General features: G+C 39.8%; 1 protein-coding gene across 4 annotated transcripts in view; it reads left to right on the top strand.

Annotated features, from left to right (window-relative positions):
* The first annotated feature begins 1,521 nt into the window (after nt 1–1,521).
* pitpnm3 (PITPNM family member 3) overlaps nt 1,522–20,735 on the top strand; it is a 99,713-nt gene continuing 80,499 nt past the window's right edge. For 2 of the 4 annotated variants that reach the window (XM_040008935.1, XM_040008936.1), the window contains exon 1: nt 1,523–1,987. In XM_040008935.1, coding sequence (XP_039864869.1) covers nt 1,963–1,987 — 25 coding nt within the window. In that variant the 5' untranslated portion in view covers nt 1,523–1,962. Of the gene's footprint in view, nt 1,988–20,735 lie in introns of all 4 variants that reach the window. The other 2 variants (XM_040008938.1, XM_040008937.1) reach the window with 2 other exon arrangements.

Below are 20,735 nucleotides of genomic sequence, written 5' to 3'. Positions count from 1 at the left end.
AGACTGGCTCTGAATTGCCACAGAGATCTGTTTTTTGTTTTTTTTAATAATTGTATGGTTCAGTAAAATATTTCTTACTGAATACTGACATCAAATAACATCAAAAGCCACTGTTGAGAAGCAAAGTGCTGCTTTGAGTTGTGTCTCCAATGGCATGAAGAGAATTCTTCTTACAAAAGAAATTCACATAATTCAATTAGCCTTTCTTTTCCTCTTGGATCCAGGCAGTGCTGTCATTTGGTGTAATCAGAGCTATCTGTCTTCCTGGCCGTAAGGCTTTTCCCTATTAGTTTTCCTTAGTAGGGATTGCAACTCACTGTTCTACACCAGAAGTGTATTGGTATTGGCTTCCATGATAAATACAAATTGGCTATGTGTATTCCTAGTAGAGTCTGGTAATGTAGAATGTCTGGCTGTCTTATTCCAGGGTGATGGTTTGGCCATCACCATTTCCCCCATCAATATTCATTTGTGTGGACGTGACTGCCGATTGATGCCACAACCAGACCATCCTTAAGGGACTGTGTAAGCTCATGTGTGGTCACATATGTGGATGCGAGTGTTGAAAACAGCAGGTGTTACTGTGACCACTTGACACACTGCTGCTTAATGTGCACCATAAAGAAACGTGAGGGAAGCTATTCTGCAGCTATTCAGGTCAAGTATTGCAGGACTGGAGGTTGAAATAAGCGTAGAAATGAATTAGAGGAATCCATTAGGTGAAGCATCTGTGAGATTAAACCAGATCTCACAACTGGATTTAAAGGATTTAAAGCTGCTGAGAGAAATGTGGTTCATGTGCTTCACCCATGTGCTTTGTTTTGATGGTTGGTTGTATTTTGAAGCACTTCTCAAGCCCAAAAGATTTGCTTCTCTGCCAGAGTGACTGCCCAAGCTGACCGACCAATCTGGCATCTGCTGCTTTGTGATGGATGGTTTAAAGGGGTGCTCGCTCTTCCCCTCCATCCTGTTTCACTGCGCCCCCATGCTCTTCTTCTTTATGCCACATGTTTTCTATATCAAAATTTCTATTTTTATTTATTTTTGCTTACAGCCAAACTCTATACAGCAAAACCAGATTGTATGACACTGCAGAAAGACTTTAATCTACTTTACATTTAATATTCTGTGTATTTTTTTCTACTCTTTCATTAAAGCTGTGCCTTGTTCTTTTTTAAACCGGACTTTTGGGACCCCAGCACACAAATGCAGCAACCTTTCTTACAGAGTATGTGTAATTTCTGCAAAGGCTTCTGGCATGATAGATTAAATAAAACTGATTTAAACTGCCTTGGCTAATTAAATGTGTCGTCCCAGTGACAATATAGCTGGTAAACTGCTTTTTCATTACGGCTCCAGGCATGAGAAAAGCAATGGACCAGCTGCTTTATAGGTCTCCATTTAGGGTCCTCCTTGAGTGTTTTGCACAGACAGAAAACGGACACAGGAAGAGGAAGACGGACGCCCTTCAGCAGTCGCGGACGTGCGCGCACCGCTGGAGGCAGTCAAGCTGCAGACCGGAGCTTTGGCACAACTCTGGCTGCTGTTAGCGGCGGAGAGGAGAGAGGAACGGGAGCTGGGTGGGCATGACATGTGAGCCAAGTCTGCACAGATACACCACATAGCCAAAGTATGTCTGCGGAGGGGCGGGTCGATGCTCCGAGGGTCTTGACTCAGGTGAATGAGAACACAGCTGCAGATTTCTCCTGTTTTTGGCTTTTTTGTTTAATTTTCTCATCTCATCGCTGAGAGGAGACCGATGAGGCAGCTGTAGACCTCCCCGTGCCCCACTTCACCCTGATTCAGCCTGGCAAGCGTCAAGGTGCAGCAGCCAGGAGAGAGGGGACAGAGGAAGAGCCGATGTTCAATTAACTATCCGACGAAACGGTGTATAAACGGAGAATAACGTGACAGCATTGCTGAGTGGCCGCAGACTGACAGAAACACAAGGGAGAGGACACTATGTCAAAGGAGACGAGAGTAAAAGGTAAGGAGACACTACATTCCTGGTCTGTGCTAACAGGTTGAAACCTGCGTCTCGTGCTGCTGCTGGATGTTGGCGCGCACAGCCGTGTGCTGCGTGGATGAAGGCAATCCGTAGGAATGCGCTACGGTCAATACAGACCTCTGTGTGAGAAGCGGTCCGGTGGACTGTCCAGCCAAGTCCGTCTTTATATCAGTCAGACGGTTTGTCTGACCTGCCTGTCTCCGTGTGTCCGTAAAGGTGTCACAGCAGGTCTGCGTCAGATTCTGTGACGCCGCTGCAGGGTCAAATCTGGACAGGTGAGGTGCGAGTGACCTACAGACAGACCCGTGTTACTAAAGGTGAATGGTCACAATATGTATCACATTTTGCATTCGTTACTCTGTCTATAAAGAAACCGTAAATCACAATATAAACATCAAGGACAAAGTGCAAAAGAAAGGAAATAATGCAAAGGAGTTCAGCATTGCTAAAAATAGCTGACGATTTTTTTTTTCATGCAGCTCATTTGATTGTTAAATTGGATATGTGGAATGTGAAAGAGTGTTGACATGACAGTATCAGCAAAAGCCTTTGAAGTCCTGACATTTCTGTGGCATAAAAGGTTTATTGTTCACTGGAAAGATGGGTTTGCTGCTCACACTTGCCACCTGTTTGCGTTTGTGCTCTTTCTGCTAATCTGTTAGAAATGAAGTGCTTAAAAGGGCTGCTATTATTCTCTTTCTATGCACCTGCTGCAGTTTTATAGCTGTAGTGAAAGACCAGGATTTATTTATTTATTTGGTTTTGCTATGCAAATAAGCCAGATTCCAGTGATATAGTGTCAAACATTAATAAGTGGGTTCACAACCTGGACGCATGATACCATCAGTCCGGGTTGTGATGTTGTGAGTAGTGATACTTTTCTTCTTTCATGCATCTGCTCTGCTGAAAAGCCTGTGAGCGTGTCACCAAATCTCCGGCAGCTTCAGGCTCACAGTGGCCTCTGTGCTCTGACCTTTTACATCAACTGAGAGTGGACGGAAAATTTCCCCGCAGGGATCAATGAAATATCAAATCATTATTACTACAGGTGGTGGCAGAAAGTGTCACAACACAGAGGGGATAATATTAGGCGTGGCTTGGTCTTTAAAGTAGCGATTCCTCTGTTTCAAAGTAAAACACCATAAAAGTCACAGGGTGCAGTGACATCCAACGGCGAACATCTCTAAAATAACACAAAGTAGATCCCTATTGTCAGCAAGCTGATTCAGACAAAATTGTCCAAACCATTTTAAAATTGTGCACAAAATTCCCACTTCAGTACTTTCCTTACTTTATTTAACTTATTCTGTCCTGTTTTCAGGAAGTGTGCAAAGACACTTTTTATGTGTTTACCATTAGAAGACAGTAGAAATATTTTGGTTTTTCCAGAATGCTCCACAAACAATCAACTGCCACTTCATTACTAATGAACACACACACATTACATCACTATCAACACCATCCTGAACTATTGATACAAGGCAGGATGGATCCATACTGTCATATTGCTTGCCAAATCTGACCCTATAATCTGAATATCACAGCAGATGTTGAGACTTTCTAAACCAGGCAAAGTTTTTCCAGTCTTCTATTGTCTATAGTGTGGTATTCTGCTGCTGTGTCTGCTGCCCATCTGGTTCAGAGAGATGCTCTTCTGCATACCTTTGTTCTAACGAGTGGCTGTTTGAGTTACTCTTACCTTTTTATCAGATGAAAGCAGACTGGCCTTTGTCCTCTGACCTCTGCCATCATTGAGGTATTTTAACCCAAAGAACTGCAGCTTCACTGGATAGTTTCAGACCCCACTCTATATACTCTATAAAATCTAGCAACGATAGTGTGAAAAAATCCCAGCACATTATCAGTTTCTAAAATACTCAGACCAGTCTGTCTGGGAATAACAACCATGCCACGTTCAAAGTCATTTAAATAATCTTTCTTCCTTGTTCTGATGTTTGTTTTTGAACTTCAGCAAGTCATCCTGGGCAAGTCTACATGCCTAAATGTTGGGGCTTGTGGCTGTGTGATTGGCAGATTGAATATTTGCCTTAACAAGCTGGTGAACTGGCACGCGAAATGAAGTGGCATGCAAGTGTGTATGAAGTGAAGTCTTGTAACTTCTATGACGATTTACAAGACACAAACCTCTGCATATAGGTAAAGAAATGTTTGTGACTGAAGATTCATTGGTCTTTTAAAAATCTGATAATCTGCCCTAAATGATGTCACTTGAAATAAAAATATAGCTTTTATATTTGTGACCCTTAAAAACCTTAGCCACACAATTCTGATGTGAGTTCAATGTTACAGAAAAGCCTGAACCTAGAGAGTAATGATGATCTGAACAAAGACTGACAGCACAGTATATTTAGCATGAAGCATGAGCCAGTAATATCCTGACAGAAATCTGAAACTGAACCAACAAAATAAAAATCCAGTTTATTCTTAAACCCAGGCAAAAGGTACGTGGATTACAATTTGTGTGTTTCTCATTCACTCACCAGTGGCAGAAGAGCTGCCATGCAAGGTGTTTACCTGCCACTGGAAACAAATTTGGGTTCACTATCTCGCCCAAGGATACTTCAACACACGGAAGGGCTGGGGATCAAACCATCAAGGCTGCAGCACAGCCTGCCCCTGAGAGTGAGGTGTAGCCTCTATGGGAAGGAGTTTGTTTTTCACAGAAATCAAGAGAGTAGTCTTATTTTTAGTAAACAGTCTCAGAAGACAAATTAGCTTCTCTGGATGCACGGAAAGCCATTTTTTTTCTCACCAGCTGTAGCTGGATGTCTTCTCCAGTTAATCTTAATTATATTTCTTTGAGTCTCGCTGTAAAATTCACTAGCTAATGGAAACTACACTGTGCTGCCTTATATTACTTCAGCCTTCTTTATAAAATCATGCGAACCCTGCGATGCTCTGGCAGGCTGGTGGCAGATTAATGGCGATGCGCAGTTTGTGTGGGGTTATTGTTAGTACAGCCATATATCAAGCATGCTGTGTATCTGTTTTTATTAAATATCACTTGACCTCAGTTCCCAGTATAACTTGTGAAGTAGAACAGGTCCTATCAAAACATTACTCTTCAAAGCCCCAGCAACATGGACAATGCAGATGTTTTAATTTCATATCTTTCACGTATGTATGCTGATCTTAACTTTGTCATTTTCAATTATAGGAGCCCTGCAGGGGATGAACTTCTCATTTAAAATCATCTCTTGACACACTTGGGAGAAAAATCTTCATTATAATCGAGTGTAGGGTCTATGAAATAAGGCAAAGATGATATGGATATGCTCTGTATTTCATCATTAAAGTGTAACAGCAAGTGTGTGTGATCTAAGCTTTTGGTTTGTACTCCCCTTTTCGGCTTTTGCAGAAATATGGCCTCGTGCCCAGATTCACTGACTGTCTAGCAAAACAGATGAGAGCCTCAGTTTTAATCATCCAAACACTGAAAGATAATTAGAGCAGAGTAATAAGGATTTAGTAATTATAAGAGCTGTGTGGAGTAAAGCTTTGGTCCTTAAAATAAAGCAGGTGTGACTCAGAGTGTAAGAAATATTAATGTATTTTTCATTGTGTAGCCATGCTAGCAGAAGGATAGCTAGTGCGACTGTTGGTTAACATTAACAAAGTGTGTGCCATGCAAGTTAACATGTAGAACTGTTTAATACTTAAATGTTGTTCAAACAGGAGCTTTACTGATCTAACAAAATTCTTCATAAAGACTGAGGTGATGGTCTTTAACATTGCTTTGCTAAATTTGTCTTGATGGTGTGCATGAGTTTAGCTGCTAGCTGGTTCATGTGTTCAGCTGCTAGCTGAGGGGAGGGGCTGAATCAATGCCTGCCTGTGATTCAGATTCAGGGGTGGTGTGAAGCTGTGTGTCAACTGGAGGAAGCAAAGACTGCACTGTTAGTATCAATACTGTTGCAAATGAGTATCTAATCCAATTTTACTGGTAGCATCTTAACATGCTCCTTATGTTTTTCTTGTTTGTAGCTTGTAGTTGCATTACTGCTACCTTATGGCAAAAAACCCCAAAACAAACAAACAAGAAATATCATAAACTTTTGATGTCTTTGTAACTTAATGACAATTTAAATGTTAAAAAAAACACAAAGTCATCATTTTAGCACAAGGTTTTGTATGACCCTTAGTAGGGCTGCTCGATTATGGCAAAACTGATAATCACGATTATTTTCACTGAAATTGAGATCTCGATTATTTGACGATATTTATTTAACAATAACAATGTATTGAATAATGACTTTAAAAAAATAATATAAAATAGTGTGCAAATACTGATAACAGTGCAAATGTTTGCAATATAAGAAATAAATGAAAAATGTAAACATCTATGTTTAGTGAACTTTGCAGTGTTGCTCTGTGGTGCAGCTATGTACAAACTATGTCTACTTGATCCACGTCTGACTCCGCGAACCCGTAATGTTTCCACACCACTGAAGTTTTTTTTTTTTTTACCTCTCTTTTCAACCAACGGCAACCCGGGTCCTCTTAATTGTTGTTCGAAATGTTCGAAATGCAGAGAGGTGCGCTCGATTTGCCCCACGGAGCAGCGCGAGAGTAAAGCACGAGGGAGGTGCTAATAATCGGCTCAGTCATTTTTAATGATCGTTGAAAGCCCAGATCGTAATCGAGATTAAAATTCGATTAATTGAGCAGCCCTAACCCTTTGTGGTTTTTATATGATCATAATAGTGCTACCCTGAAATACAAATGTGTAATGTTTATTTCTGCAAGCAGCTCAACATTACATTTGATAGTTTATTATCTTTTAATGAGACCAGTAATTCAACCAGCTGGCACGGGAATTCACACTTCAGTTTTACACTTGATTGTGCATCCCTGTTTCTGCTTCCACTGTAAGCTGAACCTTGGAGCCAGACAGGTATTGTGGTGCCATACCTCTATTAAGAATTTTTTCAAATCACCGTCGGTCATCTTCGTCACCTCCTCCCTCCCCACAGAGTACAGTCTTACAGATTCCACTGTTTGTCCTCTGTTTGACTTCACTCACTATTCCAAAGCTCAGTGTAAGATTGCACCTTTGAGTTTTTGTATTTCTCAGAGCTGATGAATCTAGATCAGCCAGAAAGCCTTTTCTTTCAGTTGCTGTCCAAATAAAATAAACGGGTAGGCTACCTGGTGTTTTGCTGAGATTTACCGTCAAGCTAAAAATAGAACTGGATGATGCTGGTGAACAGTCTCTCCCCTTTCTTTCTTTCTGCTCCTACTTTTCACTCTCTGCAAAAGTGAATAGGGGGGATGGCAGTATTTTTATGTTAAAATAATTTGTTTTGTGATGTTTCTTCACGGAGAATAGACTGGTGGCACATTTTCTGAAAAAAATTGATTCTGCACTGTCAGTGATTCTCCAAACCCAATTCTTATCACTCACTTTAAGACACGATGAATACTTTATATACTGCATTATACTGCCAGCACCAGCTGTGTATAGTGTTGTCAAACTGGTAAAACGGTCCCCAGACAGCTTGTTTATCAAACAGCAACACAATGTTCTCTGAATTCTACAGAGGCGTGCGCTAATGCATTCAGCCTGTGACCTCTGTTATTTTATTTGATCATACAAAACAGTGTTAATTTGAATTTAATAGCTGTTTGTCATGGGGAGGCACAGTGGGCTTGTGTCCGGGAGCAGCGATTCACAACGCACAGAGCAGCTAGGCTGCTGCTGCTGTTTAAGGTCACAGAAGAGGCAGTGGCAGGGGACCAGCTCAACTGGAGCACGGCAATAGTTCACTTGTCATCTGTCACAGCCAAAAGTCTTGATGTGGTGTGGAAGGCACAACCTGTGTTTTCTATTTTTCGCTTTGCTGAATCATATTCACAGACTCCAGAAAAGGTTTTTTTTAAAGGCACAATTACTCAGCATTATAATGCTGAGCTATTAGCAGAAGCACTTAGTTTAACATCTATCCCGTGTCCTGCCAGTAGGGAACAAAATGTTGCGAGCAAGATGACACCATTCTGGGTTTCTGGTAATTTCCATTGCTCAGGGCTTTAAACACATGGGCCTGAGTTAAATCGCCATTCACGTTGATGAATTGTTTGGCAGCTTTTAAAAGCTGCACTTGATAGTAGAGATGCAGCAATTGCAGTTTTCTTGACTGATTCTGATTTCAGATTTCTTTTCTAAATGTCAGTTGGCAAAGTCAAAACATTCATTGGTTCCTGCATCTCAAAAAGATTTCTCCTTTTTTTTTTTTGTTTGTTTTGTTTTTTTTGACACAAACTGAATATTTTTGTGATTTCAAGGCGCAATTGTGACACAGTTTTAGTTTAGCTTAGTTTAGCCTTCAGTAAATAAACGTATTGATAAAGCTGCTGCACAGCATCTATCCGATACCAAAAATGTTGGCTTATAAAAACCTTAGCTGCTAAAAAGATTTAGCAGCTAATGAGCTAAACAATATCCAGTGGGAGGTAGAACAGTGTATTTACTAATTGGAAGGTTGGTGGTTCGATCCCCTCCAGTCTGCATGCCAAAAGACCCTCCTTGTGCATTCATTGGAGTGCGTCTGCACGTGTGCGAGAATGTAGATAGAAAGCACTTAGATGAAGAAAAAAGTGTTTGGGTGAATGAGAAATGTTTAAAACATGCTGAGTGAGCAGGTAGAGTAGAAAAGTGCTATGTAAGAATCCGTCTGTTTACCATCATTGTCTCAGGAGATGGTGGTGATCAAAAACTCAGTAAATATGGGTTTACATAAAAATAATGTAACCATAAACAGGCATTTCTTTGCTAACAGGTTTATCACAGCAACTTAAAAAGGTTGAATTACTATATTACTTTTGTTTTTACATCTTGTTTCTGCTTCTGCACGTGAGCCAAATTATAAAATATTTTAAACACAACCTAGACAGAACACAATTTATCTTTCGGTCATTTCATTTAATGGTTTGTGTTCTTTGAATTCTGTGTAGAATTTTATTATTGCTTAGTGGTAGTGCAGTGACTGCTTTGCTGTCAGGTACTAAAATTCTGATTTATGCCACATCTCTATTTATAGCCAATCCAGTTTCAGATTATATTACCATAAACTGTAGACTTCACAATGTAAACCAGCAAGAAGTCTTCTTCAAGCAAGACAAACAGTACAGCAATATGTAGCCATTACTGCACAGACAGACAGGGATGCAGAACACGGTCAGCAATGATAATCGTTATCTAATAGTAGTGTAGCAGTCCATTAACAGTCAATTGGAAGTGCTGATCTGTGCAGCTAAAGGATAGGTAATGGCATACACAAAGGTGATCTGTGTCTCTCATTGACTGTACTGATTGATTTAAGCTTTGCATGCAGGCTTAATTGCATTACAAAAACTACGACTAATAGTTATTTGCATTGCAGGGCTGGGTATATTGTTGTTTATTGTTTACCATGGGACGATTGCTGAGGCACGACAGAAAAAGACTGAGCAGACAAAGAATCTGCTCAGTGCTACATCTAGTCAGCTTCATCTTTACTGGGACATGTTTCGTGTCGTAATATCAGCAGTTTCCTCCTTGTTCATTCACAAAGAAAAGCTAAATTGGTTTTCCCTTTGACAATGCAGATATCACACTCTGATGCTGTGGCTTGTCCAATAATCACTCAGAAGTGGTTTGCACCACCAGAGAGCTCTTCTGCCCTTCCTGCCAGCCACTGCAGCCCATTGCTCTTTTAGGGGCTGTTAGTTGTTTAGACTTCCTTGAGTATTAAATTCTGGTAATTATAAAATGAGCAGATTGGCACAAGTGTAGCTTACAGGCCATCTGGGCTTGAGAGGGCAGTGAGAGATAAAGCTCTGACTGGAAGAAATTTCTTTAGGTAGCAGCTGATCAAAAGCAGATGAGGTCTCTGATGGAGAGTGATCCTCGGTATGGGGCCATCTTCAATGCTGAGGGCTTGCTCCTTATTTTCAAAACCCACGGCACTTTTAACCTTCTGCAGGCTCACACTGAAGCAATTTTCACATTCAAAACTGCAATACTTTTATCTTGCCTACACAAATGATCGTTATTACATGTCTAGTTCAATAAGACGTGGCAGTAAGAATGATTTCTTAACAGTGAACTGCTTTACTGGCAGTTTTTTTTTTCTGTTGAAAGATGCATATAAAGTTTGTGGAAGGTTGTGGTTAGATAAAAAAAACATACATACATCCATCCATCCATCCTCTGCTTGTCCAAGTCAGAGTTGCATGGTGAGCTGCAGCCTATCCCAGCTGGCAAAAACTATATAACCATGAAAATTTTAGTCAGTTTTGAGATCACAATTATTTAACATGATTAGTTTTCCCGAGCTTAAAACATGAGTCAATTGAAAAACAAAGGCTTTCTTTTTGTCATTTCACCTAGAGTACTAGTAGAGATGCCACAATATCCCTCCAAATTACACACAAAGTTTCCTTTCTTGTCTGAGGTGTAGACGCTATACAAATATAGGCCATTTTAGGTGACAGTAAGGCAGGTCTGTCATACTCAACTCAGCGTATATAGACACTGATAAAGTGTCTATATTTGTTACTGGGTAAGCTTAATTTTTCATTATCCAAGCTTAATGCTATGAAACCACAATCTTATCTTAAACTTAACCAGTAAAAGCAAAACTAAAAAGCATCTCCCAAACAGAACAAACTATGGTCTCCTTGCTTGCAAACTTCTGACTTCCTCCGGTTCCACAGCACAACCTCCTCTTTAAAAATGAACTCTTATCTCTAGGCTTCCAATAAGTCTTGGACGACAGTCAAGGCACAGAAACTGAAGGACACCTTGTGCGTAATTTGAAGACGTCAGCAGCTCTTCTTTCAGAAGAGCAGTGTTTGATTCTCCGGGACGAGAACTCGCCGGGCAGGAAATGAGTTTGGTGTTTTTACAGATACAGGAAAGTGGTGCACTGGATTTTATAACGCAGGACAAAATGAGAATGTCATGTTTTATGTTAAGCTTTTCTTTTTGTAAATATTGGAAGCCAAACAATTTAGCTCATGGTTAAATTTAATGCAGGAGTTTACACAAGAGTCATTCTCTGCATAGCTGGAGTCAGCTGTGCAGTCGGAGGTGAGATGTTATCTTCTTAGTAAAGTATTTGACAGAGATTTTGAGGCATGTTATGTAATAGGGAAGTCAGGAAGACGAATGAGTTCAATTATAAATCTTTCAGGAGCTGCACCAAAACTTTCTTATTTCTCTCCCGGAGTTACTATCCTGAATCTCTAATTTCAAAACTTCAAAAGCTGCTGCTATCCAGTAGAAAAGATTGGTCCTGTGTTAATGCTCTGCAGATTAATGTGTGTCTATTAAGTTTCACTTAATGTAGCCTGTGAGCCATGTGGGCCAAAAAGCCGAAATGTGACGCCAATAAATCCAGGCATATCAGCCAAGTGTTATTGCTGTGCAGTCAGGTTGTAAATCTTACAGGATCCATTTGCATATATTTTTAAGTTATTATAATGTATGCAATAGTATCTCATTTTATGCCAAATGCATGTATAATTGTGACAAAAACTGAAGAATGTGACATTTACACATCTATAATAATCCTAAGTAACTTTGTCATTTTTAATGACAATAGCACACCTTTATACCACCAAACTCGAGAAACAAATAACAGCTCAGTGTCATGACAAACCCTGAAATTGTTAATTGTTAATAAAATATAAATTAATTCTGTTCTGTCACTCACTGACCACTTCATTAGGTACACTTTTTTTAGTTACACTGCAATACTAAGCAAAGTGTACCACATCATTACACCACCAGAAACAGCATGAACTTTGATATGAGGCACGATGGATCCGTGCTTTTGTTCATACTGAACAACACTGGTGAGTGTATATTATGTGTTCTTGCACACAAAAAATGGAAAAATGATGTTGATCTACAAATTTCCATTAGTGTACTTAAAATAGATGCCTCGTCTATCTGTGCACGTGTACAAAAGGTAATAATAACTTCATTCTCATAAAATTTAAGGTTTATTCTCTTAATTCCTGAAGAAGTCCTTCTTAAGTGGATGTAAACAACTGTTTGTGGCAAATTTAGTTTATGACCAATGTGATGGTCCTGTCCATCATATAGTACTACACGAGACACACTTTCCTTCTTCTATTTCTTGCTGGCTGTTGCTATTAAGAAGGAGATCAGGTGCAGTCTTGACTAATGCACATATGTAACTTCTCTGTGAGGGTAAACACTTCATAACTACCAGAGAAGATGGATAAAGCTTTCAGTGTAATTAAGTGCCTACTCGTCTGTGAAGGTTCTCAGTCATCCAGGTCATCGTAGTCAAAGGAGCTTGCAAAGAAAAGCGTCTGGACTTCTTTAAGTTGCTTGAAGACGTTTCACCTCTCATCCGAGAAGCTTCTTCAGTTCTAAGGTCAAATGTTGCGGAGTCCCAGATTTAAACCTAGTGGGAGTTTCCCCCCACAGAGGGACAAAAGGACCCCCTGATGATCCTCTAATTGCCTGAGCCAAGGTGTGAAAATGGGTGTGGGTCCCAATCAGCCAGGGTTTCAGGTGAGCTCATTGTGAAACAAAGGATAACTGTTTGCCTTCCCTGGACTGCGCTGTGCACATTGAAGAGAATGGCAACCTCAACATACAAGTTTACCGGAAGCCCACACGCACGGACCAGTACCTCCTCTTTGACTCCCATCACCCTCTGGAACACAAACTTGGAGTAATTAGGACTCTACACCACCGGGCAGAACATGTTCCCTCTAAGCCTGAAGGAAAAAAGAAGGAACATACGCATGTAAAGGAAGCACTCAAAACGTGCAGCTATCCTAAATGGGCGTTCTTAAAGTCAGCAAAGAGGCACAGAAAAGAAGATCAGACACCAGCGAGGGAGGATAAGAAGGACAGACGCAACAACATTGCCATCCCCTATGTAGCCGGTGTATCAGAAAAACTCAGGAGAGTTTTCTCCAAGCATGACACCCCGGTGCATTTCAGACCCAGCAACACGCTCAGACAAAAACTGGTTCACCCGAAAGACAAAACTCCAAAACACAGACTTAACAATGTGGTGTATGCTGTACAGTGCAGCGAGGAATGCCCAGACCTCTACATTGGAGAGACCAAACAGCCACTTCACAAACGCATGGCGCAACATAGAAGAGCCACCTGCACAGGACAAGAATCAGCAGTCCATCTGCATCTTAAGGATAAAGGACACTCTTTCGAGGATGCCAATGTTCACATTTTGGACAGAGAGGACAGATAGTTTGAAAGAGGAGTGAAAGAAGCCATCTATGTCCACTGTGAGCGACCATCTTTGAACAGAGGCGGTGGTTTACGACACCAACTGTCTGCCATCTATAATCCGGTTTTGAGTTCCCTCCCCAGACGCCTTAACGCCCACTCACATCCTGGGCCATCTGACCTCAGGAATTCGCATGATAAGGTGGGGCCAGGTTTCACAATGAGCTCACCCGAAACCCTGGCTGATTGGGACCCACACCCATTTTCACACCTTGGCTCAGGCGATTAGAGGATCATCAGGGGGTCCTTTTGTCCCTCTGTGGGGGGATACTCCCACTAGGTTTAAATCTGGGACTCCCCACCATTTGACCTTAGAACTGAAGAAGCTTCTTGGATGAGAGGTGAAACGTCTTCAAGCAACTTAAAGAAGTCCAGACGCTTTTCTTTACAAGCTCCTTTGACTAAGTGCCTACTCGGTCACCAGAATAAGAACAGTGCTTTGAATCTTACATGTGGGACAATGTAGGATATTGCAGAATAAGAGGTACTTGTTAGTTCATATAACCTCTTTGTTCATTGTATTTACAACTTTTACATGTTAGAAGTGTGAATCCTATAATACATAAAACCTAAACAACACTTGCAAGTGTGAACACACTCTTGTTAAACATGTGAAAACCTGTAGAGCATAACTATCTGAGAAGAACAGTGCATTATAAAGAGGTGTTTTCTCTGCAGTAGTTACCGCATTACATTGAAAATAACACAGCATGCTCTCTTAGCAACCTTTTTGCACCACTGTGTATCAGCAAGTTTTTAAGGCGGTTTAATGTCTGCATTCTGCTGAATTTTATAATTCACTTTGTTCCTTTTGTTAGCACTCCTTTTGTTCCACTTTGTAAAACAAAACAAAACCCTCCAAAAAACACAAAACACATATGAATAGATGCTGCGTGATTTTGAGAAATGGTGACTTCCTGCAAAGCCACCTGCTTGGCTATTTCACTGCAATTAAAGCCAGGTGCATGATCAACTTGCAGATGATATAGATGAATTACCACAACCTCTGGATACGTTACCAGCTAATGAACCACAGATTTAGTACTCTTTGTGGGCTTGAAAGCACCAAATGTTGTCCTGTTTATAACCTCATAATGTGCTGAAGCTTTTATGTACTATGTGTTTATTATGTGTATTCATTACTTGATTTTTTTTACAAATAGTTTAACAAAATTACTGAGGTTATATAAGCGTCAGCCTGAGGTGAGATATTATCTTAGTAGAGTTTTTGCCAGACTTGTATTTTATGTATTAGGGAAGCTAGAAAGATAAATGAGTTCAATTATAAATCTTTCAGGAGGTGCATCAGAACTGTTTCCTGTTTCTCTCCCTGAATCTCTAGTTTCACAGTCTCTTCAACAGCTGCAGCTACTGAGTAGTGAAGACTTGCCCTTATTACAGTGCTACAGATAACGGTTAGGGGGGAAAAATTGCATTGCGATATTTGTATTGTGATATTGTGTTGACACAAGAAACACCAGGTATAGATAGTTTATTAAATAAATTATAATACTCTGGGAATACTACGAACAAGAGGGCTCATCTCATGCACCACCATCCTGAAGTAATATTAGCTGAGCAAACTTAAGTTAAATAGACTCAACCGAAAAACCATCCAACACTGGGCACACTTAGCTGGACAAAGCTACCTACTAATTTAGAGCAAAGCAATGGCTCAGTCACAATAGTCTACTAAAAAGAATGTTTCACATTGTGAAATCGAGCCTGGTAATTCCCACCTCAAATTAACGTATTTCTACTGAATTTTACTTAAATATAGCAAACAGGCTGAAAATCAATGGGAAATAGCATATAGATGAATAAATTGTAGGGTTTGTTTAAATAGAATAGCCTGAGTCAGAGAGAGGTTTTTCTCCCACTGTGAATGTCCTATAACATATGAGTCATGCAGGATGAGAGATGTTCTTTGCTCACTTATTATACTGTTGATGTTGCTTTTGATTTATAAGTACAGACTAGTCACACATACAGCAACTTATCACCTTAAGTACAGCTGGATATTGATTTAATTTTTTAATTTCCATTCCAGTCCTGTTTATTGATTGAACTCTTTACACATTTTTGTGTGTCTTTTTTCGTAACAGAGTCAAAGCCCATTTGCTTTTAACACCTTCACAAATGAAAATACTCTATTAGAACTCTGACTTCAGGTTTTTAAATATTCACTCTTGCCTGTAATGTTGTAAAAATCTGAATTCTTAATATTTTTTGGTTGCTGTAAAGCAGAAATTCCTCTAAGAGATTTTTCAAGCAACCATGCAGCGTATGCTTCTCTTTCTCTCTTTGGCTCAACTAACTGAAAGCAGCTAAACACCATTTGCATTGACAGATAAACATCCTTAAAGGAAAACCAAGTAGCTTCTGTTGGCGGAGAGTCAGCTGGAGCTTGAAAGATGCAGTCCAGTAGTTGCTCAGTGCCTAATCCAGGGAAGTTTCTTTAAGTAGATAAATCCTACTTAATGTGTTTATACTGCCTGAAGATGAAGGAGTTTGCTTTTTTTTTTGTTACAGTCTCTTTGTCTTCACTCGTTTTGCTGTGTTTGGAAACCTGCAGCAGAGTTTTTGGCCCATCATAACTGTACAACAATGACACAACCATGTTATACACTAAACTTACCAGATGCTGAATTATCTATCCATCTAAAATGTCTTATTGATACTAGAGGTCACAGGCTGCTTTGAGCTGATAGAAAGGCAGCAGTAACTCTAATAGCCACTTGTTACAATCAAGGTTGGCAGAAGAGCACAATACAATAGCAGATTGGGAAAAACACTGCTAGGTCTGATCTTCATTTCTGCTGTGACATTTGGACGGTGGGGTCAGAATCTGGCCAGTTGTGCCAAGGGTTCAGGCTGGTGTTGGTGTAATATCTGTGGGATATTTTCTCTAACACATTTTACCCAACTACCAATCAGCTTACTTGAGTACCTTTGGGGTATGGTGACCGAAGATTCGTGTATGTGTAGCTGACAAATCTGCAGCAACTGTGTGATGCTGTCATCTCAACATGGACCAAAATCTCCTAATACCTAATAAAGTGGCTTGTGAGTGTATAATTGCATATTTGTATGAATTATTTATTTATAAACATGGAAATAATAACATATTGAACACTGGACAGTTAATAATATCATAACATTAATATATGGAGCATTTATTAGTTATATTACTTAGTGTCACTTTTGTCCCATTCAGGTGTCTGTGAAAATTTAAACCCCTCCACACCAACATTTCATATATTCTGGTTTGAATTCATGCTGAAGCTCAAATTGTGACACAATTTGGAGGTGTTTTCTCACCATGAACAGCTAGGATTGTACTAAGCATTCAGCAGAAATTGCTGGAGCAGTATTTATTTACCCCCACGTGATGCATGTCCAGCATTCATTCTTCTTTTTGCTTTATTGTTGGTTTCTAAATATGTGGCTGCTGAACTGCTGAATACAGTGCTATTTTTCACCTTTTTTGTGGTGAGAAAATTACATACAGCGCCCTTGATAGTTTTTATTTTATTTTCTTTTACAGCTGGCTTCTGTAGCTGAAAAATAGGGTAGGAGCAGTTTTAAAGGGGTGAGAGGTGTATGATGTATGTCAAAATGCTTGAAATTCACCTGTTATTTTGAGCTAATCATCCTCCGCTTACTTTGAAAGTCAAAACATTTAATGCATAAAAATTCCTGCAGCAAATTGTTCACACATGCAACACTGCCACAACATGTGTGCAGCAAAGCTCTTGAGTCATTGCTGTATGCAAGTGGCAGATAGAGGGTGATTGCAGTGGAGGTGCTTTGGTAACAGATACTGTCAGCTCACCATTTCAGCTGGCGGCAGGCTTCTGTTTAAACGCTGTTGCAAGTAAATAAAGGAAAGAAAGAGATGAAAGAAGGATGAATCACGAGCAGCCTCGTGTTGCTGTGTTGCTGCTCTGAAGGAAAGCTTTTTAGATATTTAGACATGGGCTTTCTTTGAACACTGTCCAGTGAAGTGCTGAGCTTCTCTCCCTCGGTCTTTGTTAGTTTCCATAAGTTCCACATTCAATTTCAAAGAGCAGCTGTTTTGATTTTGCCTTTGATTTTGTAGACAAAGGCAGTATGATCAGAGTAACTGATGAATTATCAATTTTGTTTGAACAGTTTTAGCAGTCTGAGTCCTCCCTCAGAAAACAAACCCATTTGTTTGTTAAAGCTGTTATTATTATTATTATTATTATTATTATTATTATTATTGCACAATAAAAGTGCAAAATAAAATAAATGTGCACCGTGCATCCACAGCCGCTGCTGAATTTAAAACCAGACCACAGTCTTTCTCTAATCTTAACTAAGCACTGTAGGCGCTTCAACATACATACTGCAAATGAATATTGTAAGATCAAGATCAGATATTGATAAACACAAACATGTTAGGAGTTCCCTGAGAGTAGCCTTCATTTAAAAGCACTGGCAAATGGGAGAAGTTTGCCTTGAGGGCTTACTGCAAAAATATTGCTATAACAGAAAATGTGCATAAATATATATGTGTGTACAAACGTATTAAATGTATATATGCATGTATTAATAAATGTAAATAAACTGTGATTAAGTCAACCATATTCAAAATAGACCAGAAGAACTTCTGATTTCATATAGGACATGGACTTTAACTCCTGGATGACAGTCCTGTGTCTGACCTGTTTATTTGTTATGATTCGTTCAGTTCATTCTCACTAAGCTGACTTTCTGAATCTTTATCTTCCCAAAGCGTTTCTCCTGTAAAGCATCACTGTCGAAAGAACAGTAAGAGGCGAGGGGTAGTTAATGACACAGTATGCTGTCATGACTTCCAATACTTCTTTCCTCCAATTTGTTTTTAAAAACACAGCACTTTTGTGTTTTAGAGCTTTCAGTGTTAAGTCGTGTTAATAATTAAACACAACTGGGACTTGGAACTACAACCCGATTACATCAACAGTCGTGTTCCTGTGCAAATGCATCGCAAAAATGTGTGTGCACTGGGAGTGGCAAGGGTACAGAAAACAACACTCTTCACAGCATACTTAGTAGAGCTAAGTGGTGACAAGATGTTGTTGTGAAGCAAGCTGCACTAAATGGATGGATTAAAAAGTGTCCGTTAATCTAAGGCAGTTTTACAAGGCGAAAAAGATTATGAACCCAGGCCATTAAACCTGTAGATCAGGTACCTACTCACCCCATAGAGTATGTATAATAATTTCTGGAGCCTATGTTGTGAAGCCTGTTAGGGTTTTATCTGCTGCCGTGTTGATTTTTTTGTTTTGTTTTGGATTTGGAGTTGCCATATTTGAATGAGAAGTTAGAGCTTAAGCAACCAAATTGTATTCGTTAACTGTATGGGTGCAAATCATAGACATAGGTACCTACTAATTAGTGCTAAGTAAGAGACTATAGAAATATTATAATGTCACTTTTCAAAACTGGAGCTCAAACTTCTAGGACAGTCTTACCCTGCAGCGAACCGTTCTACTTTTAGATAACAAGTTTGAGAGGTCAGGTTCAGTCACTCGAGTTGATGGTTACCAGACATCTACTGGCTACAGGTTTTTGTGACTTTATGTCTAAGCAAAATCCAAATGGGTGTGTTTTTAAATAAATAAATAAACACAGGTGTGGACGAAAAGAGGAAATTAGCGATAGAAACCAAAACAGTTTTTTGTGGTTGGCTGCAACCATGTTGCTGTTGGACATTTTAACATGGGACTGACTCTATTTTAGAGCTAAGTGAATACTGGGGTAACTGCAGTTCACATATGCATTGAAAGTAGATAGAAGAGGACTATTAGTCTCAGCAGTCTGACTCAAAATATTAATTTTCAGTTACTAATAGGGCTTACTAAAGCCTGTTGGTTTCCATAAACCAGCAAGATGCTGAAATTTATACTGTTTGCAGTTTGCTTGATCATAGTCTGTAGTTCTTTCAAGCTGTCACCAGTATCTGTTGGGGTATAGTGTAGGATGAATGCCCTGTGGGGACTTACAGCAATCATTTCCATTACCCAGTGGGGAAGGCACTGTGTGGTGATATAGGCACTCTGGTGTGAGGTTTCAGCCACCCAAGCAATTGGTTAGATTTCCTAAACCTAATAATGCATTCAGAGTGCATGCGCAGCTCCAAAAGTAAACTGAATGTAGTAACATCCACAGAATATTTGTTAGATTGGTATCGGTGCCAGCTGTAGGTCCACTGAATAAAAAAGTAGCACTTTAAAAACACTTGGAGGATCTCATAAGGTGACTGACAGTGTATGCAGGGCACTCGACAAATCAAATCCCATAATGGAGCGCCCTGCTTGGCTGTTTTTTAAGGCAGCAGCTGACTTGGTATATGTGGAAAGTAAGAGTTTTTATTTTTAAAGTAGTTAGGATGCTGTGAACCCCATGGGCTTCTCTTCACACTCAGCATGTGCTTTCCTTGCCCACCATCCTTTTCAACTCTGTGGCATGCAGGAACGCCTCCTCCCGTCAGTACGCTTTCACATCACGGCTCTTTCAAACAGCTGACAGTAAAATAGATAGCACAGTGGAGAGTGACGGCTCAGATATTACATACAGGTAGAGACTTGTAACCATACAAGCCTGAAAGTTTGTGTTTTGCCCTTTGAGAGTGTTTGCCTGCTTTTATGTAGAATGCAAACATGACCAAGTCTTCCAAGCTCACTATGTACAGTAGAATCACAGCTTTATTCCCAACATTAACTGCTATACTCTACCATTGGTGAATGTCACCATTCATACATACTATATTATTTTATAGGGTTACCGGTTTTGTAATCAGTTATTTATTAGAAGAGAGAGAGAGAGAACAGAAAAGATGATATTTCCTCTTGAAGCAACCCACCGGACCATTACCATCAACAATTAGGGCTGTGCAATATGACCAAAATCTCATATCCCGATATAAGAATTCTATCGTCCGATAACGATATAAATCGCAAAAATATAACATTTTCTGTAAATTCTGTGAATCTCAGGCAGCTCGACTTGCAGGAAGTGTTTCCAGCTGCGTGTCATGTAGCTGGAGTCGAGTGTTTTAACAGATGCATGAAACTATACATTTTTAGACATAAGTTGTAACGGCTGCTGTTTTCTTTGTGAGTATTTATTACACGGCGTGCTGCGGGGAAAAGCCTGTTCTAACGTTTGAGTCTAAGGTTTATTTTTTAGCACCTGGCAGCTCTGTTTTTACTTCTCATCCGTTAATAATCTGCTCTTTCACGTGATTCAGTTTATTTTGAAAAGTCTCAACAGGATCTTGAGCTTTATTGTGAAAGGTTTATGTGGTACATAAACACGCGGACACGCGATGGTGTTACCGTCATTGTTGCTAACCACAAAGCATAAAAACAGGCGCTTGTACGTCCGTAGTGTGGTTATATTAAATATAAGAGAAAGAGA

The sequence above is a fragment of the Simochromis diagramma genome, unplaced genomic scaffold, assembly GCF_900408965.1.
Source record: "Simochromis diagramma unplaced genomic scaffold, fSimDia1.1 OVJJ01000344.1, whole genome shotgun sequence".
Lineage (NCBI taxonomy): Eukaryota > Metazoa > Chordata > Actinopteri > Cichliformes > Cichlidae > Simochromis > Simochromis diagramma.
The sequence above is the reverse complement of the archived record's forward strand: the minus strand, read 5'-3'. Positions and strand labels throughout refer to the sequence as shown.